The sequence below is a fragment of the Camponotus floridanus genome, unplaced genomic scaffold, assembly GCF_003227725.1.
Source record: "Camponotus floridanus strain SB8 unplaced genomic scaffold, Cflo_v7.5 scaffold91, whole genome shotgun sequence".
Lineage (NCBI taxonomy): Eukaryota > Metazoa > Arthropoda > Insecta > Hymenoptera > Formicidae > Camponotus > Camponotus floridanus.
Genome location: NW_020229862.1, coordinates 457,066 through 484,624, shown reverse-complemented (window position 1 = coordinate 484,624; position 27,559 = coordinate 457,066). Strand labels below are relative to the sequence as shown.

Genomic DNA, 27,559 nt, shown 5'->3' with positions numbered 1-27,559 from the left:
AATGAAATAAACTTTTATTTTCTTTAATCTTTATTTCAACTTTATTTTTCTTTATTTCACTTTATTTTTCAAGTCGATATATTAGTATGCTATATTATCAATACCTTGATAAATTCATACAATAATAACTAAAAAAAAATATATATCGATAATTTTATGTATTTACTATTAAAATATTATATCATATAAAATCCACATTAATTTTTTTATTTCATTGAATTAGAAAAATAAACAAATTTACATAAAACAGAAATATTTTGTCATGTTACATTGCACGTTGACTAACGCAATATTCATTTATATTCAATATTATTAAATTTGTCCCACAATCTCTCTTCTAATAAATATTTTTAGAATTTAGAAGTAAATTTTACGCAAAGTATAGTTAATATTACACAAATCAGGTTTATCAATTAAATTAAACGTATTAATCAAAATGTTTGTATATTTTATAACTGCATTAATATTAATTATTAGTGATTATCAGCAACAAAAAAAGTTGCAAAAAAACAATCGATATTAATTATTAATAATATAATAAATAATACAATAAAAGTGAGCCAAATGTTTTTGTAAAAATTCTATTGCAATATAAAATGTAGAATTTTTTTGTAAAAATTCTATTGCAATATAAAAGGATAAAGTAGAAACTTATTGAACTTATGCGAGTAATCTTTTATATTTACTACAAATTGTTTTGAATTTCATAAAATTTATTTATAAACATTACATAAACATTACAATGGATACAAATATCGATAATATCATTTATATAAGCAGGTATAAAATTATATAATTGATACATTTCATATTGCACATATTTTACATATCATTTTTCACATTTTTTACAATCATATTTATACAAAAATAAGAGAAATGATTTAATTGTAAGATTAGTTTTAATATTATTAATTCTGTGTTTTAATATAAATATATAAGTGTATAAACGATTGCTCCATTTTATTGATATAATCTAAACGTAGAGATTGATATAATCTATGTAAAGATTTAAATGATTCTGACATTTTTTCAAACAATTTCTTGATTCGATTATATGATTTTCCTTCAAGATTGTATCTTTGATCAGATATATAATCAAAATTGCGTGACATTTCTGTAATAATTTATTACTTTCCGCGTGATTAAAAGAATGAATATAAGAAATGAGAAATTTTTAAGAAATATTTGAAAAAATTTTATGTATTTTCTTTAACTTCAAAATTATCACGTGATACCAGAGATGATCGCGCCGGCCCTGAGTCTTGCGCTTGCGCGTTCGATATCACGTGACGCAGCATTCGCACATTCACAGTACGCAGTACGCGACGAGTCGCCATATTGACTAGTGTAGTGCGATCCGCCATAGCTGTCAGTTGACGGTTTTTTGCTGGGCGAGAGGACGAGAGGGCAGTGCGGTTGATGCGGCTAGTGCCCGTGCGAGCTCGAGGGACGCTTTTCCGCTAAATTTCCGTGCGTTTCGCGCAAACAGGATAAAGAGTGGGAGGGAGAGCTCGGGGAAGGAGCGAGGAACGAGCAGTGCGTTGGAAGCCACCGTCGACGATCAGTCGGGAAACACGGTCGCGGTGTTTTTCCCGCCGAATTTTCGCGAGCATAAGTAGGCGCCAACGATTCGAGCAGGCGGTTTCGTATCCAGCAGTCGCTCGCCTTCGGATGTGTCGCTAGTGTATATATATATATATATATATATATATATACATATATATATATATATCACGCACGTGCAAACCGACTCCTCCCCGCCGTACATACGTATACATGCGTACGCGCGTGTGTGCTTATCGAGGAATAGGGATCTAGACGAGACGCGTGCATAATATCCGCGGAAAAGCAGACCAAAGTGCGCGAGTGCTGGTGAACATACACACAAGAGAGGAGAGGGAAGAGATAGAGCGTGCGGCGAGACGAGGAAGAGGAGAGAAAGATGAGCAAGACGTGCGCTCGCTGCGAGAAGACGGTCTATCCGATCGAGGAGCTCAAATGCCTCGACAAGGTACGTAAGCTTCGATCACTTTATCCTTGTTCATCGCGATCGAGAAGAATTCGAATCCTCTCTCGAGCCTGATCTTCGAGGAAGCGCTTTTCTCGAGAAATTAGGAGCGAGAGCAACAGAGAAAGAGAGAGAGAGAGAGAAAGAAAGAGAGAGAAAGAGAGAGAGAGACACAAAGGGAAATGGACAGAAACAGAGAGATGGAAAGAGAAAGAGAGCTAGCCATTGCGGGAGAGATGTACCGTTCCATTGAGAAGGGCTCGGCGACCTTCGCGCTGTGTCGGTCTCTCTCCGTCGTGCGTGCGTGCGTGCGTGCATGTGTGTGTGATGCACGCGTGTTTAACGCTGCGGAACGCTCCACGCTCGCCGAAGGGAGTCTACTTGTTGCGCCGCGACATGACGCGACTCGAGCGAACGACCAGGCTTGTTACATGTTGTAGAAAAGTTGTTTGATTTAATGCCAATTAATATCTCGCGAATCTCAAACGGATGAAATTAAAAAAGGAGTCGGATATTTTTGTCCGCGCGCCGTTTTCGTAAAAACAAGACGAACGAGATGTTTGACATACGTATAAAGGATTGCGAGATGAAGTTTTCCACGAGGTTGAGAATATATGTATTTTAAATTATAACAAATTCGAATTGAATTGCGTCAGTATATTCTAAAAATTGAGATTCGTGCATCTGTTTAACGATAACATTATTTTCCATCAATGATCAAATCGAACAAAAAAATTAAATAGAGATAAGAGTGTCGATCATATTTAGTATCAAGTGTTTTAATTATTCTCTCATTTCTCGAAAAATAATATTATTGCCGAGTATTCATTTTTTTTGCACATTGAGCAAGAAAAATACGAGTTTAATTGGATAATTATATGCATATTTTCTACATAGGAATTATATTTTTGTCCGATTTTTATAAAACAACAGCGAATAACTGTTTCTAGCGTAATAAATAAAGAAGTCGGAGATAAAGACGAGAAGATAAGACAGGATGAACATCTCGTTCGATTGCACGCACTTTAGCTGCTTTCAAAACTCGAATCTCTCTCTCTTTCTCTCTTTCGATAACTCGTTTTGTAATGTTTATTTCATTTATTGCTATCTGTAAAGTGATAAACATAATATAGTATTAAGATCATCTGAAAGAACTTAGCTTTCGCATTTAAATTACAATACGAGAATTAATATTAAATTATATTTAAAGTTTTTTAAAATTTATTGAGAGTATATATATATATGTATTTAATAAATTTTAAAATATTTTATATATAAAGTTGGCTATTTATATGAATTAAATAAATGTGAATTAAATAAATATCAATAAGTATTAAATTGCGTTCTCATTAAATATAATTTCGTGTTTTTTAACGATAACATGATACACAATTTATCGTTTATAAGGATTTTCTTTTTCAATCATAGTCGGATGTAATATTGTGCTCGTGGCGCATGGAAAACGGGTACGAGCATTTTTCGAGAGATGGATAAACGGAGTGGGAGAACATGCAGAATGTACCGTTCGCATACCGATTGCAATGATTTGATTCAACGTTATAACTCTGTGGTATCTAGAAATTTAGATTGCGAAGAATTTAATAGTTATAATTGCACGACATAATTTTATTCTTTATTATATTTCATCAGATAGCAAATTATACAGACAAGAAAAGATGGCAAGATTCCTTAGAAGGAATAATAATAAGAAATAATATCTAGAGACGTCAGGATAAAACTGTAGGAATACTTACACACTTACATAATTTTTTATACTTTTTTATTTATAGAATTGTTCTTTTATAATATTTCTGCATTTTTTAAATTCATAAGGTGTGCATTCTGCACGTTGCAAGTAACGATATTTCGTGAATAGTAATTGAAATATCAGCATTACATTTACATATACTACTATTGCTACATAAATTTATTTTGAAACAAATAAGTTGTATTAGCGAAGTATATTTTGTGTAGTTTTTCTCAAATAATTTTTAGATCAAAAAATGACGGAAATTTAATGATAATATTTATTCTCATTTAAATTTGTTTACAAATATTATTTAAAATATAATTCTTGTTGGAGTTTTTACTTCGTTTTAAACGCCATTCAAGTAGAATATGACACTCACTTTTTTTACTTTACTTATTTATGTCAACTTCCGCTGTAATCGCGGATAAACCTTGAAATTCTAGAATTATGATTTGCATTTTGTTCAAAACATGAACGTGTTCTGCTCGAATCCTTGCTGGTCGTGCCATGTGTTTTTATCATGAAAGACCATGGTGTGTAACTCCCGTTTACTTCTATTCGCTGTGCTATAATTTATCCGACTCATTCTTGTGAACGACCTCGTAGGAATCTGAAATTAAGTCAATTGATTATAAAAATTTTTTATTCCAATCTTACGGTATTAATATCTTGGAGTTCTATCTCGTTTAAATATAATTTATAAATACAAACTTATCTATGTGAAGTGGAAAATATTTAATTAAAAAAAAATGTCATGAATTTACTTACAATATTCGTAGCACTCTTTTATTTTTAATAGTATATAATACAATAGTATAATATTGAGAGAACAATATATTAATAATATTTAATAATTTAATATTTAGTATTTAATAGTTTAATAGTTTCATACTTAGTATTTAATAGTATAATACTATTATTTAAACAAAAATTATTAAAAATAATTATATTTAGATTTAAAAAATTATCTAATTATTATTGCTATTGCACAATACATAAACATGTAAAATAAGCATGATTTTATGATAAAAAATTACATTTAATGAAAGATAATTTGTTTAAAAGGCCTCTCATATAAAAATAATGAGGATAATCATATAAAAGCTTTGTTATTTATTTATTACACAGTTCATCATTTAATTTTTTTCGGGCAGTTGTTGCCAAGATGTTAAGAAGATTAGCGCATTATAGCGGATCAAAACTTTTTCTACGATAGATTACAGGATGTACCGTTCTCGTTTAGTTCCGCTTACTGAATCGTCCTCCACTCGCCGTGATATTCTTCATCTCGTTTATCCTTACGTTGAATGACCGATATGAGCAAGCAGTCTCTACATGTAGAAAGAAAAGGAGAGAGGGAAAGAGGAGAAAAAGAAAGAAACTCTTCTTGCATATCATTGCATTTAAAGAATTCTAATTTAATAATAATATTAAGTAATTTTTTTATTAAATTATTCTATCCAAGAAAAAAATTTTTATGCATCTATATTAGATATATTTAACTGAAACATAGACTGAGACTTTTATATTTATTAACAATCTTAATCCACGTTTTAAATATAAGATACTAATCGATTTTTAAGAATTCTCTTCATTCTAAAACGGTTTCCATATAATTCTGAGCATATTCATGCATTTTATAAATATGTAGTTCCAAGAATAAGTATTATTATAATATATTTTAAATAATTCAACCTTGAAAGAGGGTATAGATATGTATAGATATGAAGAAGAGGCGAATATTTTGAATCTAATACTTAATAAGGTATCTTTGATGTAAAAATAAACGTATAGACGATGTTTTAAGCACATCTTATTTATATTGCTCTGTACTAGAGGGTTAATAAAACTCGCTATGAGCGAGTTAACGGGGCTTAAATCATGTGGGCGGCGTTCCGCGTTGGAAAACGAGCTTCGGGGATTTGAGAGGAAGTCAGGATCCTAAATTTGGATGCGTATCGAGCCACACAATTGCCACGTTAGTTTTCTAAATTCTCTCGCATGCAGCATACATTTATCGCATTTATCGCATTTTATTGATTTTATTGCTCTTTCCACAAGCGAAATAAAGGGAAACTTACTTTGCAACATGAAGCTTTTTTTCTTATACGAACACATATTGACAAAACTTAATTAATTTCAATTAATATTTTAATGATATAATAATAATGCGCATTTAGATTTTCTGTTTTTATCAATTAAATTCTCTTGATTTTGAACAAATTGCTTGAATATTATTTATTTTTTTAAATACGTAAGTTTTAATAACTTCGTACATATATTTAATTATATTTATTTATACATAATATAGAATACTAAAAACTATTTAACATACATATATATGTGCATACATATCATTCAAGACAACGTACAATGAAAAAGTGGCGATTATATTTTTTTTCGATTAATTAAAAAATAACCAATATCCTTATAAAATCTAAAGTTCCAGTCATAAAAAATTGAGTTTTATCGTGAAATAAACTAAAAATTTTGCTTGGTTTAATCAAAATGCTTTCTATCATATACGTCTTGTGTTAATCAAACGATTTTTCTCAGTGTAAGATTTCTTATAAAACGATTTATGTATTCTTTGCGATTCTCTTGGTAGATCTTGTTTACGCTAGAGTGTTTATATCTGTTGCTATCGCATGTTCTCGATGTTTTATGAAATTGCGGTTGCGAGTTGTAACTATGTTTCTCCCGTTTTCTCGAAGAGAGAGAAAGAAAAAAAACAAATGGAAGAGTGCGGCACGATATGAAGAGATATTGAGACAAGACACATTATGTTATACGATCAACAGGCACAAGACAAATTAAAGACACAAGAGATAAAGGGGAAAAGGTTTAATGAAAGAAAATGCTCGTATTCAACTGATCTCTCTCTGACAATGAGTCGAGTGAGAACTAGTTATACGCTAGTCGATATTTTTTGTTTTTCTCTTTGCGTTACTTTTCAATGGTTTAACGCCTGTCAAAATGCTCTTTTTGATTTATTTTTTAAACGAACAGTTCATTCAAAATATGTTTTATTCCTTTGGTTATATGAATAATTCTATATATAATATTTTATTATCAAATCTTAATTTATATTGTTTTTATTAATATATATTCTTGTTTGTTATCAATAGTAATACTGTAAAAATACTTATTAAGATTTACAAAAAGGTCATGAGAAGAATAAAGAAATGTGATGTTGAATAAAAAAATAGATAAAATATTAATATATTTCAGAATGCTTAAATTTATTAGGGTTTCAATTTTTTTTTATTTTTTATTGTTTTTATTTTTTTCCTATTTTTCGTTATTTATCGTTATTTTTACTTTTCCATGTATTTAATCTGTATTCTATGCGCGTCTTTATGAATTAGTGATTAATTTACATTCCATTAACGAAAAATAATTACATCTTTTTTCTTTTTTCTTTTATATGATAGGAATATATTTTTTAATTGTAAATAATTGTTATTATCTCAAGCTTGATCTTTTGGGCTAGTGTTTTTAATATATTTGTTAACATATCTTATTACTTTTTTAAAAGAAATATATTCTTTTGAGATTATTAAAAATTCTGCAATTTCAATATCACTTTTAAATTTACTTCAACTTTAACTTATCATATGTATGTATGTATTTATGTATGCATATTATTAACATACATATATATACACAGAATATTTGATTAAAAACTAATTATCACTTTGATTATCAATATATATTATTATCTGTAGGGAGAAATACATCAAATTAAAATTGCGGTTCTTTAATATATATAAAATATTAATTAAACAAAATTTTTGTGTGTGGAGACATTTCGGAGATTTAAATTTTTAATTTTATTAATGGAAATGTATATATATTTAATGCAATCGTCATTATTTAGTCAAATTCTCTGACGATAATTTGTTGTACATATAGATATAGATTATAACAGGCGAGAGAAAGGTCGATTTTAATCTATTGCTTTCTTATTGTTTAAGGAAAATTGCGACAAATTATTCGATGGATAACATATGTGTGTATTTCTTGACAGAGTCAAATTTTGTATGGAATTATATATATCGGTTTATTCACATTCTCGATAAAAAAATGATAATATTCTGAATATATTTTATATTACTTATGATATTGTTGTCCAACAAGCATTTGATTTTCTATTTATTCATTATATCATAATGCTCTTTGCGTTTAATTATCTGTAATCCGATTAGTGACTCTCACTTTTATAGATCCATTGGTTTTCAGTCATTAAATTCCTGCTATGCCAACGATGCGGTGTAGCATCCGGTTGTTTCTCATTTGATTGCAAAGATGTAAATATAATGATTATATACAGAATTCTCTATGTATTATTTCCTAAACATACGACAAAAACAGGATTATCCTTCATTCAATATAATAATCTTGTTTTTTGTAAATGTGTGTGGACGCATGATTTAATTTTAATATACATAGTAACATCACGATGTGTGTTTTTAAATAACGTGTATTTCAATTTTTTATTTTAATTTATGATCATAAATTAAACATTTTTTTTGTTAAATTAGTATCTTTTAGATTGATTCTGATTGTTTATGAAAATATGCGATATTCGAATAATTTTTTAAAATAATTGATATAAACAATTGATATAATTTTTTATTCTTTATGCATTTAGCTTTATTCCAAGTGGAATGGAATATTTTTGTGTTTAATTCAATTATAATGATTACAATTGTTATCAATTATATTAAATAGTGTAATTTATACTCATATTTCTGCTATAAACCTAACGTCTGATATTTAGCTCGTTAGAAAGGTTATCTAAGATCATCATCCGATTGTCATTGTTCTACCGACTGCCACTTACTCGACAATTCACTATGTAACTGAACTTTCTCCGTTGATGACAGTTCTGATTTAAACACTATTCTTCTTGAATTTTTAGACAAAAATCTATTTTCGCGCCTCGCATATTCTTTTTCTAAACAAAAATTATTGAAATAAATTTCATTTAATAATAATTTGCTTCGTCTTATAAGAATATTTATAAATTTCCAAGTAACATTTAATTTCTTCATAAATTCTTCATAAATTGTATTTTTTTGTATATTGTTGCTAAAACTTATTTGCATCGTATAAACGAACGATAAAACATGAAATTATTCTAATTACAAGCATTCCAGTTTAATAATACAGTACATTTAATAATACAATCGCAATATATATATGTTTTGCTACGATTGCATTATAAGAATGAAGTACCGCTGCATTCATCACCGACCGCATTCCGGCATCGTTTCATGAATTGACATTGGTGACCTGGTCTACGCACCGTCTAGAAATCAATTCGTGCCGTGCTTCATGAAAAAAAGAAATTCCTCCGATGTTTTATTTAATACACGGCTATTCGCCGATACTTTCTGAAATTAAGAGCAAGAGTTTTGTCCAGTGAAACTCTCTGTTCTCCTTGCAACGTTTTGATGTTGCAATATATTGACACGATTAAAGGCGCATTTATTTGTCGATTATATTCCGGTTCTTTAAAATCAGATAAATGCTGAAGTTCGATTATTGCATAATTGATTAACTGAGGTTATTTTAATATAAAGAATTATTTGTATATTGATGTATCTATGGCATATGTCTTTTTCAGATAATTTTTCAAAAAACATGAGAAAAATGTCCAATGACTATTGTTATTTATATGAAGTCTAATTTAGAGTTCTCTCATGAGATCGTTTTATGGATTCACTTTGCTCCCGCGATTGTTCTCTTATATGCGTCTTTTGAAAGGATCGTTAAAACATGTTGCGCTGTGCCTTTCAGCTTCCTGTTTGCTATTTTGCAAGAGAGGAAATCCTATGAGAAAATTGCGAGCTGTTTGCGATTGTAAAATGTAATGGAAGTATAACTAGTGAATATCTTTCACTAGTTATGCTTCCATTACATTTTACAATCGCAAACAGCTCGCTGTGTAAAACTGACAAATCGAAGTGATTTCTCCGAAATTCTTAAACATTACACAATTTTCATTACATATTTTTATTGTACATATTTTTATTACTATAATTTATTTTATTATTGTTAAAAAAAATAGCTTCAAATTAATTCTTTTATTTTCTAACATAGGACCTAATAAAGAAGTTTCAAGGTCGACTTATTTTGGTAATGATTAGTCATTTTATGTCTGGATCATCAAGATCGAACAATCGGTGATTTCTTTCTTTGGCGATGTGTAATCTTTGTCGATTCCTGAGAACGGCCTTGCGATTGTCTCGATATAACTCTGATGATCTTTGATTGTTCAGATTAGCTTAATATACAGCCGTTGATACGGTGAATAAAAATCGTATGTATATGTTCTTCGTCCGGTTAAAATAATTGATTACGACAGATCTCTAAATCCATATATTTGCAACAAAGAATTACGTTGTAATTATATTATAATAGATTTTATAACAAAGCTTTATGTCGATTTAAATCTAAACTAAGCAATTAAAGATGCTTCAAAATAATATTGTAGTGAAAGAGACATCGAAAAAAATATAATAGAAAAATTACAAAAATGTAAAAAATTTAAACAATTAATATTCTAATATTTTAGTTTTTTAATTTTTTTCTGATACTGTTTTGAACAAATAATTATGATAATAAAATTAAAAAAGATTTTATAATATCCTAAAAAATTGAGAAATAAAAATTTTGTATTATATCTAAATTTGCAAGTTTATATAATAAAAAACATTAATGTATGATATAAAATATATTTATCGAATTTTGATATATTGATTATTAAATAAAATGTAAAATTTGCCGCGAGTATCATGCAGTATTGATATTCAGCTCGTTAGAAAAATTTTGATGGAATATATATTGTTAAATCTAGGATTAAAAGTTGCACAGAACAAATCAGAAAGATAAAACCTAATCTTACCATACATCTGATAATCTAATCTTACCACACGCTTTTATAGTCTTACATTGTTTAGTATTATTTGAAGCGTTTTAACATTGCTTAATATTTATAAATAAGATTATAAAAGGATTGCACACAGTTGTTAGATTATTGCAGATGTATTTGGCTCGTATTGCATAATATGTGAATGCCATGGAATCTATTTATCAATAACATATCGAGTACAATGCATCAAGGCTGAAAGTCACTTCGAGATTTAACTAAATATCGCTCGGCCTTTTTGTCTTTAAGAACAAGAAAGATCATAATAATTGCACTTTTAATATATACCATTAACTCGTCTGCAGGATCTTATCTCGGATATTAATAATATCTCGGATAAAAAATTATATTTCTTACTTACCGGCTCGTAAACTTCGCGAATCAATCCGAAGTGCATTATTATTAGCATATGATTATCTTTCGAAACAAAACGTTATTACTAGTGATTTATGGAGTTATTGAGGGCTAATAAGAAGTCACGATCATCCTTTCTCTATCTGTAGGACAAAATTGCTAGGAAATCTTTTTCTTTTCATTTATCTTTGCTCGGAGCAGAATAATTAATTTTTGTTTCTATATTTTTGTTTTGTATTATTAATTATTTTATCTTGATCGCAAAACTGACTTTATGATATATATATATATATATATATATATATATATATATATATTCCTTATTATACATAATTATTAATATCAATTTGAAAATTCTCACGATCTGTGAATAATTTGATCAAATAATGTTTTCGTGCATTGATTAATAATAGAGAGAAATTTTCAACGAAATTTATTTTTTATTATATTAAAAACTACTAATATAATAATATTTTTATCTCTTATAATTAGCATGACAATTATTACTTTTAATGATTAAATTGTATGTATCTCATTAAAAGATTAATCGGCGAGAATACGATGATAATTGTCCACGTTAGATTAACATGCGATTATTCATTTAAAAAATCGTATTGTTTTCATATTGATAATATTATAAGATATTGATAAAATTCATAATACAATTCGAATAAAAATGCAAATTATTATTGTCGTTACTATTATTATCGTTAATAATGTTAAACATTATTTATGTCGATGTTTATTTATGTCGATGTTTATTGCAATCCGATTAAATTTTATATTATAAAATTATTTTTATTTCTGAACGTGTTTACTACAAATTTGAAAAAGTGAGAAATGTGCAAAACTAAATAGAATATACTTATAACAAGATCGTTAAAGATAATTCTTTATATTAGAAAAAATATTTATTTAATATTTACCAGTGTAATTGTTGAAAGCATTAAAGATGAAATATGCTGCATATATACAATATCAGATCGTGAATCATATAATGAATATGCATTTTGTATTAATCAAAATTCGAAATGTACAACTGTATTATATATTTTATTTTATTTTATTTTTTTCATCTTTCTGTACTGTTTGTTTCGCAACTGTGTAAAACTGACAAATCGATATGGAATGTTAATAACATCGTTTCCTTGTTACAGATATGGCACAAGCAATGTTTCAAGTGCCAGGGCTGCGGTATGACCCTGAATATGCGAACATACAAAGGTTTCAACAAACAGCCATATTGCGAGGCGTAAGTAAAATATTATGTATCTTCGTACTTGATTCCCTTCCATGTGATTGTGTATCTCTTGTCTCTCTGACGAAATCCACGTTCCACTTTATTGCAAGAAGAAAGTTGACCCATGAAAATTACTGTCGGTCTTACGAACTGAATTGTGTCGTGTTTCTCTTTTTTTGTGTCACATAACAAATTGTCTTATGTAATTTTAGTTGCGATATAATGTAACTTAATACTTGCTAGCGAGAACTATTATCTGAAGAAAAAAAAGAACTAATGATAAGCATAAACGAGTTTGTTTCTTACATATAGTATTTCACGTTCTACATTATAGTAGATCTTGATTATACATGTTGTATAGTTGTAAGATCTGTGAAATTAACCCGAAATGCGAATTTTTACGAAACTGATATGGCATTCGATTGTCCACAATGATAAAGTTTGTTTAATTAATTAATTAATTTTTTTAAAATATTTTTATTATTTTTAATTTTTTTCTGAGGTGAAGAAATAATGAATTATAGACAAATATGTATAATCGAATGTCATACAATTTTGTAAAAATTTCGAGGTATTAATTTCACAGATTTGTGTAGCTATTTTCACAAAATTTTAATATTCATTTTTTCTCTTATTTCGAATTTTTCATATCATTTCTATCTTTGTTTTTAAATTAAGTAACAGTGCGCAAATTATTTTAATTTATTATCTAAAACAACGAGAGAAAACACGGCAAAAGTCATAAATGTCTTCTTTGTATAATTCAGAAAATTATCGCATAAAGTGTTTATTTAAGACGCATGCAATTCTCAACTCGTTAATACTCATGCGAATAGAAGCAAAGCATTGACATTAGTGATGCTAATGCACGCTCCTTCGCAGATTTCTCTGTCTGACGTGCATGCGTTATAATAACGCGACGTTTAATATCCGGTAAACAATAGAGAGGAACTCGGGCAGAGGACTCGAGAGGAACGTGAAAGCGGAATAGTTGCCGGATCGCAAATCGTTGATAGTTAAACGCATGCCAGGCGTGTCGACGCGGCGAAAGCGAGCGCGGTCCTTGCGGTCTCTTGCGGGGATAATACACGACAGTCACGCCTTCTCTCTGCTGAGGATTCTCCTTTTAAAATCCACATCCAAGGACTTTTAAACAGGCGCGTGCGTCCTTTTACACGCGTCGCCGATAGCGTAATAGTAATATTTTACATAAGCTGACGCCTCAGATTTTGCTCGTGTAATTCTTACCGCGCAGAATAGATTATTTTCTAGGCTCTAGAGTCATCTTCTGCAACGATATTTTGCATGTGACTCGCAAATTTCATGAGTTTTCGTTTAAGGATGTTTTGTATGTACAATCCCAGCAAAAAGTAGCTGAAAATCAATATTGATAAATATCCACTTTTGGTGTATTTTGAGTAAGAAGCTGTGTGGAATATTACAATTTGATCTTAGCTGAGACAGTGCAGAGATGTATTTTTTAATTTAATTTATTATTATAAAATCCTTATAACTTGAGAATTCGCTTTAGTGAATCGATTTAAAAATTGTACTGAAGATTCTATGCATAACATATGTAAGGACATTCTGTACAATTTTCATTAAATTCTCAATATTTTGAAAATAGGTACAAAACATCCTTAAATAAAGAAACTGGAAACGATGATATATTATATGTATTATTTGACATATGTTTGAGAATGTAAGACATTTTCTTTTTTTCATTTTATAATCCAATGAAGATTCTAAAAATAGAAACTTTCTTGTTGGCAACGATATTATATATATAAACATATAATAGATAAACATCTATTAAAGATAGAGTTACGAACGTTATTAAAGAAACATAAACTGATATAATGAGCTGAATGAAAGACATCTTATCAAAAAATTAATAAGCAATAGAAACCAGTTTTTTTTTATTAACATGATAGAGTTACGAACTGTACTTCAAGAAACATTAAACTGGATATAATCAGCTAATGAAAATATGTGATCAAAGAAAATGTAAAAGAATACGAGAACCAGTTTTTTTTTTACTCGAACTTTTATTTTCCTTATCTTATAATGATACAAAGTATAATGTGAACATAAGAACATTCAGAAGAGTTATAATTTTGTAGATTCTAATTAGTATTATCGAGTGATGGATATTACTGTTTTTCGTGATTAAATTGCTTCGTCATAACAGGAAAATAAGTCCGCTGCTTATTTTGAGGAATATGACGAGGCATCGGATTATCAGGATGTTAATAAGAATGGCTATAAAAGATTTCATCTCGCGAGATAGTTATCTATTTATTATTTTAGCAAAATAAATAATAATTATAACTGTTTTGCCGTGATATTAAAGTCTGATTAATTATACGTTTTTTATTATATTATATGAGTATTGCTTTAAGTACAAGCTTTAAAAAAGATTGCGATTTAAACGTTTTATCAGATAAGACAGTAAAAATGTATATATTGTACAAGAAGTTATATGCAGATATATATAATTGCATCTAATTAAGAGCAAATATTAAACATGAATCGTTAATACGTAATAACTCATCATATAGTCTACAAATAATTAGGTTTCGTCGAGAGACATAATAAAATTGACTTGGCGTTGTGGTTAATTTTGTGGCCTCGACGAATATTAATTCTTTTTCTGAGGAATAGGAGATTCTGAGAAGAAGCGTGCGAAGTTTTAACGTTTTCTTGCGATAGTCTCCTAACAGCTTACTTTTTTTTTTAATTATTTTTTTATATAATTGATGTGTAGTCAATGAAAACATTTTTTCGTGCTCTTATCTGTTAAAAGAATAAAATTTTTTAAAATTTAAATACAGACTTCATGAAAGTTTGAAGAAATTACCAACTATATTAAAAATTATTTTATTCTAAGAGATAGTTAAATATATTTATCGAATTCAAGGTAAAATAAATTTACAAAAACTATAAAGAAAGATTGCGTTAAATGTTTTGGATATTTTAAAATCTTTTCTTGATCTTGATAGAAATGAAATTTAATGAAACATCAATAGATCCGAATATAATTTTCGGAAATAATTTTGTCGTAATTTCTTTTCGATGGTAATCAGACCTGTTGCAGCTTCTCTCTGCTTTCATCTTCATATTAGTATGCCACGTTGCATCGAAAGACTCCATCCATGACTCGTACAGTATTCCGTTGTACATCGTGATGACGAAATCTTCGAGTCGCGATTCGAATCTGCATCTCTCTCTCTTCTTACGTGCATATTTCTACTCTTATATGGCGCTTAATATGCTGCGTAATGACAAATAATTCGCTCGAGACGTTTTGCTCCTTTCTCTTCGACGAGAAAGCGTCATCTGAAATATTTAAAAGAAAAAGATAAATGCAACCGCCAAGAGAAAATTATTTGATCCATTATTTGATCCATTAAAATAGCCGTATATGCATACATATGACTAGAAGACTATCAAGAGCAGGATATTAATGCTTGCAATTTAAAATTGATCTTATAAACAGTATAAAATTTTTATTTATAGAAATTTCGAAATAACTTTTAATACTTTAAATAGTTTGCTTTTTATTTATTGTACACATGGATTATTAAATTTCAAGTTACAAGCATTTGTTCAATTAAAAAGATTTGAAGAATGAATTTATAATTCATTTTGATTATATATATATTCTTTTACGCATGTTGCATATTTCTATATTTTATTGTTTAAAAAACCTATAAAAAAAATACAAAAAATAAAAAGAAGGAATCGTATTTATCTGAATTTGTCTGCTCGAGACATTACATTTTCCTTGAAACCAATCAGAGGAAATGAGTACAAAGTTAACGAAGTCAATGGCGCAATGCGAATAATGTCTCATCGGGAGAATTTCGTATTCCGCAATTACAACGGATATGTGTCAGCGATGCGTGTCGAATCAGACGATGCATTAAATAAGCAAGGCAGAACACGTGTGAGTTGTGAGATTCATTCATTCGTCTGCTTGCCTTATCCCTTCCTTACAGGCATAATTTTATTTCTCGCGCTCATTATCTTGCCCCTATTGCAATCAGTTTTAATTCACTCGTTTTTTGCTCCTATATTTCTAATACAGCCTCATATTCAGCTGTAATTAAGCTTTAATTATTATTCATCAATTACTTCAAATTTTTGAATAATAGCTACTGAACATCATATATAAAATAAAGTATTACACATAATTATATGCATCTTTTTTTATTCAAATAAATTTAATGAATTAATGAATTACATATATGTTCAATTTCCCCAGAGATATGTGTATATTGTATTGTTGAACAAATGTAATTGTATTAAATGTGTAATAATAGCAAACATTTTTATCCCATTAATTCTTACGTATCTCTATCTCTGTTATATATATTTTTAATTGGAATAACTTGTTATAGTGTTAACATGGTTTGAGAGAATTTGAAAGTGCGGATTGATCATTGTCTCGAGATTATCGAAAAAAAAGCGAATTAAATAAAATGGAAATCTCTTTACGGATATAATAATACGGATATAATATTACGATTAAATGAACACGTGTTACAAGTTCTCTGTTTCTTGACACATGTACATGTGCGCTGATACTGTATACATATATATATATATATATATATATATATATATATATATATATTAAGCGCTTTACCGGATAGCAAAAGAGAACATGTGCGAAAACTTTATGCGTCTTCTTTTTAATCTTCGCCTTTTCTTCAACATTTGCGTTCTTTCTTCGTCAACGACTTTAGTTTATCATGTTATTCTGAGCGCAAAAATATATTTTATTTCAGTGGAATTTTTATTAGAAGCTTATTTTTGTTTGAGATTTTTAATGCTAAGTCTTAAAAATTAATGTAAGATTATTACGTCCAATTAAAAAAAAAAGTATGATTTTTTAAAATACTTTATTGCTCTATTTTCTTAAGATTTTCTTGAACTTTTCTTGACTTTCTTGACTTTTATGTATTCACGCGCGTGTTATTCTTCCAAATTTTAATAAAATCGTACATATGATATCATCCGTGACCGTCATCGGTTCACCGCGAATGATTCACTTTCCTCGATATTCTTTCCTATTTAGAGGATGTGGCTCATGACTTGTTGTGCGTGTATTCAATTACAAATAAGCAATATTTTTCCTGTTCCATATAAGGATATTACATCGGACAAAAAGCATGTATTCATCTTTAAATTTGGCATGTACATTAATTTTTAGAAGCTAAAACAACTAAAATTATGTCATTGCTGAATTATAGAAATATATATGTACTTTTTTGTCATGTTTTATTTATATTATAGCTTCAGATTTGTTATTAAATTTTTATTTTTATTTATATCAATGCTTAATGAAAAATTATATATATATATATATATATATATATATATATATATATAATGCATCTATATTGGATCGCGTTTAGGAGTCATTTGCCCCGATGTCGCGCAGATGGAACAGGAAACTCCGCCGCCTGTCACACCGCACTTTTAGCTTCGAACAATTTAACAGCTAGTCGTAAAGGGGGGTGCCCAGCCTAGCGTGGCTTGTCTGCGTGGCTGCGTTGAACCGACCTTGTCCCACAATGCACCCATCTCTCGGGCTCCATCGTCGCTCGAGAGTGCGGGCATATGAAATTTTATAAGTCCGTGTTCGATGTATGCAACACACGGTGCGTCACATGCATCGCTCTCTCATTGGAAATCTCCGCGATTAAAAATAAATCACTAACGTTCGCATCCATTATGCGTAACGCGCGATTCATGCGAATCGTACAAGGCGAGTTGGGAATGAGCGAGCGATATGCATGTGAATTTCTAGCGCAGCGTCGAAAGCGGAATATATGTGATATTCTGCATAAATCTTGTACGAAATCCGCGAAAAAAGAAAGTCTCGTTAGATTCTTTTCAACATGATAGCGTGTATTTTTTTTGTTATTGGAAGATATCAAAAATTCCAAGTCGAGATATTTTTGAGAGACTAGGCAATTAAAAGCAAATATATGCAAAACATACGTGATTATTATTATAAATATTTTTATATAAATTTCGAGGTAATATATCCCAATAAGCAATTTTATTGTTTTACATTGAAGTTGTTAAGTTTTCTTGAAAGCTGAACTTTTTATCAAGTAATCTATTGTGGGAAAAATAATATCTTTTTAAAAGGCTAACATTTTGCAAGCAAGATGCCTAATTAAATGTACAAATAATATGCTTGATTATAAGTGTATAATTTTTCCCATAATTAATTAAAAAGTAATTATTTATAAAGTAATTATTAATTATGATTCGCCTAATATAATTATATAAATTACGATTGTGTAAGCATTTTTATATATAAATTTCAATTATCGAGAGAAGATTGTATGTATTTTTAGGAAAACGACACAAGTCTTCTGTTTAATAGTTTTATATTAATAGATAATAAATTATATCTTAATACACAGAAAAAAGGACATTCTTGTTTTGAAAATATATTACTTTTAACGTGGAAATCTTGAAATGAGATTATATTATGTTAGTTAAAGAAAAATATAATTGCTTGAATAATTGCCTACTCGAATAAAGCCATTTTATATAGTTCAATCAAGAAAAATATACTCTTATGATTTAAGATTTAATTTTCTCGAATAGAAAAAAAAACAATGTTAGATAGAAAATAACATTTTTAGATCAAAGATTATAATTTTCTTAAAGTATTATAGAATTAAATAATTATATATTCTTGAGATGACAATTACAATATTAAAATAAGACTATAATATTGTTGAATTTAAATTATTAAATTCTCCTAAGATATTATAAATTGTTGCGTATATACGAAACAATGACCGCGTTAGTTTAAGTATACAAGTTTTGATTTGGTTTCACTTACTTTTTTCTGTGATAATTATATATTTTAAATTCACAGCACTTTTCGTATCCGCACAATAATATATTGGAGAAGAAAGGAATAAAATTTCATGATATTTTTAAACAAGGAAGCGAGGAAGATCATTTTTTCTTAAGGATCATTTTTTCGTAGGGATTTTCATGCTCTTTTGTTTCGGCCTTCGTGAGAATTTCTAGAATGTGGACAAAGATACGGCTTCGCTTTGTCGTAACGATTGACGAGCGGCAAATACCGAAGCCATCTGAGATTTAACCGCAGTAACGGAATCCAATAGACCCACCCTGAGAAATTTCTCCCAGTGGAGCAAGTTATTGCGCAAAACTTTCCGAACATTATTGCGCATTGGTGTAATGTAATTGTAATTGTTTTCGTGATTACAAAAATGCATTGCGGTTTTGAATTCTCCGACATTATAACATCATTATTCTATTTTCGTTTGTATTGAAAATTGCTATTAAAAAACTTTAAAAATAGAAACTGTACAAGTATACAAATCTTTGACTTATTTTTAAATTCAATAAAAAATACAAAAAAGTATAGAAAAAATAATAAAATATTTCTGACTTTTTATACAATAAATCAATTCACATTTCAATCGCAAGTATTGCAAATTTATCAATAGCAAATCTAATTATAAAAATTTACAAAGGTAGGAAGTATAAAATAAAAAATAGTGTTAAATTTATATTTTTAAAATTCCTTTCTCTTCTAGCAAAGTTATAATTAATCTATGAAATTATTATGATAATTAAAAATAATTCGATAAAAAAGAAGAGAATTGATTTTCAAATTATTAAGAAACATATAAAGATTCTGAATTTTATAAATCATAGAAAAAACATATTTAAATTTATTATTCGTTACATCAATTTGAAAAATAATGATCTCTCTAAGCTCTATTATTAATATATTTAATGAGTCTGATATAATTTAGTGTGTAATGTTTTATCAATGCGCTTATCAATGTTATGAATTTATCAATATTATCTTATTGTTCTTCTTGTTGTTCTCTTTGTTATTTGATCGGCACGATAACCAAATGCAACAGATGTTATCTGCTCCGGTATATTAGTTGTATTCACGTATATACGTAATATTTGATAAATCGAACATGTGTGGGTGTGCAGTGTCGCGTTATGTAAACAGGTAAGAAGTTTGGCTAAACAATGAACCGTATCTTATCACGCGTAGGAAGGATGTTACTTGCATAAATTTGCATTGCCCGACGTGGAATATTAGTCGCTTATTTACACACGATGTTGTTCATGAACAATAATTAAGTTTATTGTATTTGAAGGAATATATAAGATACATCCATACACATGTATTAACATATCTATTGCGCATCGCATAAATCCGATTATATTCAAATAAAATTAGTAACTTTTTTTGCTTCAATAAAAGGATACATTACATACATCAGATGATTTCACGCCTTGAAGCGTTTTAAATCCACATTCTTATAAAATGTTTTATATTTTTATTTTATATGAATCGCATATCTTTTTCTCATTTGTATCAAACTCCCACGTTTTTTGCTTAAGATATGTGTTAAATGCGTAAATGGAATTCAATAAAAGAAATATTACGAACATACGTCATAATTAAGTAGATAGACAAGCGTTTAATAAGAGATTAGTCATTGCTGTACTTGTGCATATATATAGATAGTTAAATGATTCGATGAATCATATCGTCGCATGTTATATCGTTGTCATTATACATATATATAGTCAATAATGAGAAAAGATCTTATGGGAAAAAGATTTGCAAATCACCTATATCAATTTTATTAATAAATTATTTTTTTAATATAAAAAATTATAATTATATATATATATATATATATATATATATATATACAATATATATATATATATATATATATATATATAATATTTGCTTGCGATAACAATAATTTTATTTGCAATCGAAATTAAAATCTAAAAATATAGCATTTTGACAAAAGAATATATCAGATTTTGAGATAAAAATATCGCTGATATATATCTTGATTCAGAATTGTTTTTAATAATTTATTTAATAATAATTTTATTTAATAATAAGTTTTTAATAATTTTGAGGACATGCACGAGTTAAATTACTTAAAAATTCTAACTTTTTAATATTACATTCTTTTAATGTGTTAAAAATATTCTTTAAATATATTACACGTTATGCATCATGTAAACCTAGCAAGAATTTAGTTTTTTTTATTAAACGCAACATTATAGAGAGAAAAAATGTTTGACATTTGGAAACACGAGTTTTCTTTCATATGTTTTATCCCGCTAACTAGTTTTTAATTATAATCTTTTCGTCATATTATTATATGCAATGTATCATTTGAAAAATTCGCAGAGTTTTCTTATTATATACATATTTACCTATTATGTTATTATTTACATCTAGCATGTAACAATCAGAAATATATACAGTCGCATGGGAAGACACGCAAGACCCATTGTTTTCCAATTTTCCTCATTTGCAGCTGTTCTCTTGACTCATGTTGTTTTTTTCTCAACATTATTTTTATATTTGTTTTTTTTTCCATGTTAAATTCGAAGAACTCAAATACGCATCAGGTCACAAAGCAATTCTTTTTCGTCGGCCATGGAACAATGGCTATCCTTCGGCTTCTCCGGACAAAGAGAGACGGGAGTTGCATGCCTATTATTCGTACACACTATGCACCGGCACATTACGTAATCGCATAGCACAATTACCGGGTGAGACAACGCGTAGGCATCGTATATGGGAAACGAAGTTGTGACACAAATCTCAATTATGTCTCGCGCGTGTCCACAAGACAAAATTAGTTAATACGTACAAAGTGCGTTAAAGCCGATTTACATAATCCACCTTGTGACGTTTATGTGACACGTGTGTCTCTGACAGTCATACAAAATATATATTGACTAATTAGTGTCACGTCAAAAAATTTTAGTCGTTAACATGATTTTCAAGATTTTTTTGAGAAAAAGATTATTAGTTGTGCGATCTGATTTAATTTGTTTTCGTTGAGGAAGTAGTATTTTTCGTTTTAATCTCTTACATTATAAAATTTATATTATGTTTATTAATAACGTGTGGACCATAGTAGAAAGTAGTAACAAGTAATACAGGTTGGCGTATAATTTCTATTAATACAATGCAAAGTACTTCCTTGGATGTTGCGTCAGTATCAATGTTTTTATAAACGCGATACGACTTTGTCGATATACATTCACGCATGTCATTCAACGCATTCTCTTTACTACAAGTCCATGTATATGATTATACATTTATGCATCGATTTCTATCTCGTTTCATAGGTACCGGATAGTTACCTCCACCGCAATTAAATCGCTCGAGTTGCCGGCCAGAAAGTTTCTATCAAATTTCACATAACTGATTACTAGTTGATTATTAATTTTCATATTCTAATTCACATCGTATATGGCGTTTTATACGTGAAAGGTAAATTATTCGCTCGCGTTGCTTAAAATAACTTACTTATGCAAGTTTAATTTATCGAGGTAAATGTTAACGTTTTATAATAAATATGTGTAACCTTTATCCGCCCAATTAATATTTTCATAATTGCAACATGATCAAGATAGATGCTTAAAGTGCTGCAAAATAAGACATAAATAATAGTTAGTTTTATTAAATAACAGTTTCAAATTGTTATTGAGATAAACCATTATGATTTTACAATCATCTACATTTTTCATGTATATTTTTATATATATGTTTAAATGTTATTATTACTGTAATATTAATTAAATATTACTATTACTATAATTAATACAATATATTATTTTAATATATTATAATTATTTATAATATATTATTATAATTATTATATATTAATATTATATATTATATTTTATAATTATTAATTATTATATATTATCGAACAAAAGTTAATTATGTATCTTAAAATCTGAAAATTTTCTTCAAAAATGATCGAAATTAATTTAGAGAAAAATTTGTAGCAAGGCATGATTATTCACATAAAATCCACGTATTTAATTTCCAGCAGATGTAAGTTTCTCCATAAAAGCAACGTAATCATAGATAACGTTGCTCTTACGGAGTAATGACGATAGCAGAAATGCAAATATCGTTATCATGTGCGTGAGTACACATTATAATTTACTGTTCACCTTGTATGATGTAGGAGATGAAAAAAAAACTTTTCGGTTACAGTCGCGTAATCTCCGAAGAACATAAGTTCGCTTTATATCGTTTTCCTCCCCCGTCTATTATAATCGACATAGTGCACAGAGAGGATGTTCATGATAAGAATGACGTCGTTGACCGCTTGTCGTTCACTTGGAACTTGCATTATTCAGTGAATCTCTATGTTTCCTTTGTAGAGGAAGTCCCCCGGGAGAATCTATGTAAAGGCTTAGATATGCGTGATATTCTCGCTAAAGAAAGAAAGAGAAAGAAATAAGAAACTCATCTGAAATACGACATAACGGGTGTATTGAAAATAAAAAACAACATTTTTAAACTTGAAGTGACTGAAGTAGAATTTCTTTATTTGGCAAGAATTTAATTTTTGAATAGTTTGCGAAATAAATTCGTTCTATATTTCAGATTTAAATAAAACAATTTTTGTAATTTTTTGTAACTTCTTTAATAACGAGATTTATAATTCTTTTTATTATAGGCATATACCAAAAGCCAAAGCCACCACGATGGCAGAGACACCGGAATTGAAGCGTATTGCGGAGAACACGAAAATACAGAGTAATGTGAAATATCACGCTGAATTTGAGAAGGCGAAAGGAAAATTTACGCAGGTAGCAGACGATCCAGAGACTCTCAGAATCAAGCAGAATAGTAAGATAATCTCGAATGTTGCTTATCATGGTGAGCTCGAAAAGAAGGCGATTATGGAGCAAAAGAGGACAATGACGGGAGAAAATGGTGAACAAATAGGTAAGTAGAAAAAACCACATGTCTTTTTTTTGTCGTTAGAATATATCATATTTCTTTAACTTATTTGTGATATAATGAAAAATATAATTGCCGTATATTATGTTTTTGGTATTATTTTATATTATTGTTGTTTCGTAGTAAATCATTCGATATGGATTCTAATAATAATAATCTCTAGGTACAACTTTGTCACACACTTAATCATAAACTTGCTATTTTGATGCTTGATCATGATTTTAAGCAGATTATCATTGGGAAAATGTTATTGATCAAAATGTGATTTGTAATTTCATAAAAGTAGAAATATCTTTTTCCTCATTTTTATGTATCAGTATGTTTCACAATTTATATATTAATTATCTAACTTCATTATGTAAATCACCCTCTATCAATAATCATTTTTCTCTCACAAATTTAATTGTATAATGTAAGCCATCTATTTCTTCACTTTAAACTCATTTTAATTAATAATAATTTAATTAATGACATAGCAATATATGTGTAATCATTAAACTGCAAATTATATGTTATGTGTGCATTATTATTTGTGATAATAATCTTTACTTACATACTAATGTATATTTTTCTCATTTATTCATTAAATTCATATTTTTTTTAAATTCATATAATAAAAGTAATTACGACAATTATAAATGCATTTAATACATTGCTGTTCAACCGACTAAAAATGAGAATATAAAATGCAAATGGATGAAGAATTTACACGTATCGAGTTATTTTCTTTTTAGTATCCATTACACACACTCGTCGTTCATAATAGATCGATTGTCGCTTCTTGTTGAACCTATCGCTTTTCTTGTGCATTCTTGATATAGAATATGTAGAGTACACAGACGGTACGATCGCCCCTGCATCGAGTTTAAATGCCAATCCGCCGCCTCCAAGAACGGCTAATTCGCCGGTACAAAGGACACCAGGTAGGATCGCTGATTACGATCCCCTTAGCGAAGCGAGACCGAGTCCTTATTCCGCAAGGCAAGCTGCCACCACTGTCATTTACACAAGTGACAAGGGACCAGGTGCGTTGATCTTCGCGACTGGAATCGCTGCAACTATTCACTATATGGACGTTGCATGACTATTATATTTCATTACAGTATAGAATAATATACATATTCTATATTATTATTTAATATATTACATAACATTTTTTAATTAATAATATAATAATTGTTAATATAATAATTATTATTGTTATACGAATTACATTCGAGAATATCTAAATCACATTCTAACGTTTATCGAATAAATATTTTGAGACAATATAATAATAATAATAATAATAATAATAATAATAATAATAATAATAATAATAAGGGATTCACTTATATTCCGTGAATTACTTTAAATTACCCACAAATAATTTTATACTTGTTAATTTGTTAATTTTATATATATATATATATATATATATATATATATATAAATAATAATGTTAATTATATAATATTAATAATAATATATATTAATATATATATATTAATAATATAATAATATATATTAATATATATTAATGTGAGATATGTGGGAAAAGGATGAACATGAAGAGAGAATTATTACAATGATATATATAGACTATTTGATGACTTTATTCAATTTTTTGCATTCTATAATTGTATGTAAAATGAACATGCTCGTAGCATAAATATACATAACTGGTTTTAATAGATCAGATTTTTATTTAATTATATTCTTATATGTAATAAACAATGCATTCCTACTGTAAGACGCCAGAGTTATTGCGATCTTGGATTGTAATGTCGTTTGAAAATTGTATCACTGCTTGTCAGATTTAAATCCTCCTTTGTGTTTGCATCATTATGCCTGCATATTGTCATTTCACGCGATTCATTCAGAACAAAGCCGAATCAGTACTTGCAGATCGAAGCACTTTGCACTAGAATTAATCGTTGCGACATCGCTACGTTCATCTTGTTGGGGAAATAGAAAGCTGCCTATCATTGTAATCATCTTTCTGTGGGTTTCATTGTGGTTTACTTATTACTAAAACTTTGGAATAATTTTGATAGGTCGACAGATTGCGCCAAATAACAATAGTTATTAATGAGAATGAAAGGTTTATAACAAAATAAATTAAGCATTTATATAAATGTAGAAAATTATTTGAAAATTACACGTTTTATACATGAAAAATGTGACATATTGCAGTGACGAATCCACCGACACGAAAAATCGGCTCGGTTGCCGACATCGATCCAGTAAACGAATATTACGGATCGTTAACGCCAGCCACAACAATAAACAATAATCAGCATCAACTTCAGCATCAACCGCCGCCACCGCCCCCCAATGTTGGGGTAAATATCTTTTTAATTACATCACATATATTATTCATTATGTCTTGAATTGTTTATTTGAATGTAAGATATAAAAATTAGGACATGATTTTATGAGAAAATATATTGATATGTTTCACAAAGTAAATTTTTTAAATAAACACTTCAAATAATTAAAAGAAAAATAAAGTATATATATTAATGTAAAAGAAATAGAAAAGTTCCAAATGATATCTGCTATATAATTTTGTTTTTTTTTATCCTATTGCAGAGAGTGTACAGAGCGATGTATGACTATGAGGCTCAAGATCTTGATGAAGTGAGTTTCTGCGACGGCGATTTAATTGTCAACTGTACAGCTGTAGATGAAGGCTGGATGACCGGATTGGTGCAACGTACGGGGCGACACGGCATGCTACCAGCTAATTATGTCGAACCGGCGCAGATTTAAATATTTGTTTTTCATATCGAGCTTCCATTCGCTACTATCACCGTTATTTAGATCGCAGCGCACTTAATCGGTGCGTTTTACTGAAGGAAGAAAAAAATATGCGATATAATACTCGAAGCAATGCTTCTATTCGGTTCTTGTTATTTGCAAGGTTATTCGTTTGAAACGACGAACTGTCATTTTAGGAAATCAGATATCGAAAGATATTTATATAAAGAAACTTTTTGGTTTTTGATCTGATATATATAAATTTTCGATCATTTTTACCTCGATTACATTGACATCGGTTTGGATAAAACTAAATTTTTCCTAAAATATATCAACAGGAGAGAGACAAATAGATTTGAAAATTATGAAATTTGAAATCAGTTTTATAAATGTTTGAAAATGTTTTTCATAAGTATTCCAATTTGACACCAGTACTTTTGACTTCAACAACCAACTTCCAAATGACAATATGTAGTTTTACATGTTATATAATTCCATAATGGGACCAAACTTTACATAACTGCGATAAATTATGCCAATTAAAATTATAATTCCGACAGCTCATGGAGTGATATATAGTGCTAATCACAGTAATTAGGAAGAGCCAAGTAAAAGATGTCACTTTTATTTCTTTGTTATTTACACAATTTATAGTTATTATTAAATTAACGTTATTTCTTTGCTTT

General features: G+C 28.6%; 1 protein-coding gene across 2 annotated transcripts; it reads left to right on the top strand.

Moving 5' to 3' along the window:
* The first annotated feature begins 1,325 nt into the window (after positions 1-1,325).
* Positions 1,326-27,500, top strand: LOC105247858 (LIM and SH3 domain protein Lasp). Of its 2 annotated transcripts, XM_011252268.3 has the most exons (6): positions 1,327-2,011; positions 12,207-12,301; positions 23,845-24,116; positions 24,953-25,156; positions 26,307-26,455; positions 26,706-27,500. In XM_011252268.3, the coding sequence occupies exons 1-6, from the start codon at positions 1,943-1,945 to the stop codon at positions 26,883-26,885; spliced, it is 969 nt and encodes a 322-aa protein (XP_011250570.1). In that variant the 5' UTR covers positions 1,327-1,942; the 3' UTR covers positions 26,886-27,500. The 2 variants fall into 2 exon arrangements, with proteins under 2 accessions (XP_019881986.1, XP_011250570.1); XM_020026427.2 differs by lacking the exon at positions 24,953-25,156 and having other exon boundaries at positions 1,326-2,011.
* Positions 27,501-27,559: the final 59 nt, after the last annotated feature.

Bases quoted from the DNA above. Each gene is read 5' to 3' on its own strand.
- LOC105247858 (XM_011252268.3), top strand. From the start codon at position 1,943: ATGAGCAAGACGTGCGCTCGCTGCGAGAAGACGGTCTATCCGATCGAG. The intron at 2,012-12,206 runs GTACGTAAGCTT...TCCTTGTTACAG, and splicing joins AGCTCAAATGCCTCGACAAG to ATATGGCACAAGCAATGTTT. The intron at 24,117-24,952 runs GTAAGTAGAAAA...TTCTTGATATAG, and splicing joins AGAAAATGGTGAACAAATAG to AATATGTAGAGTACACAGAC.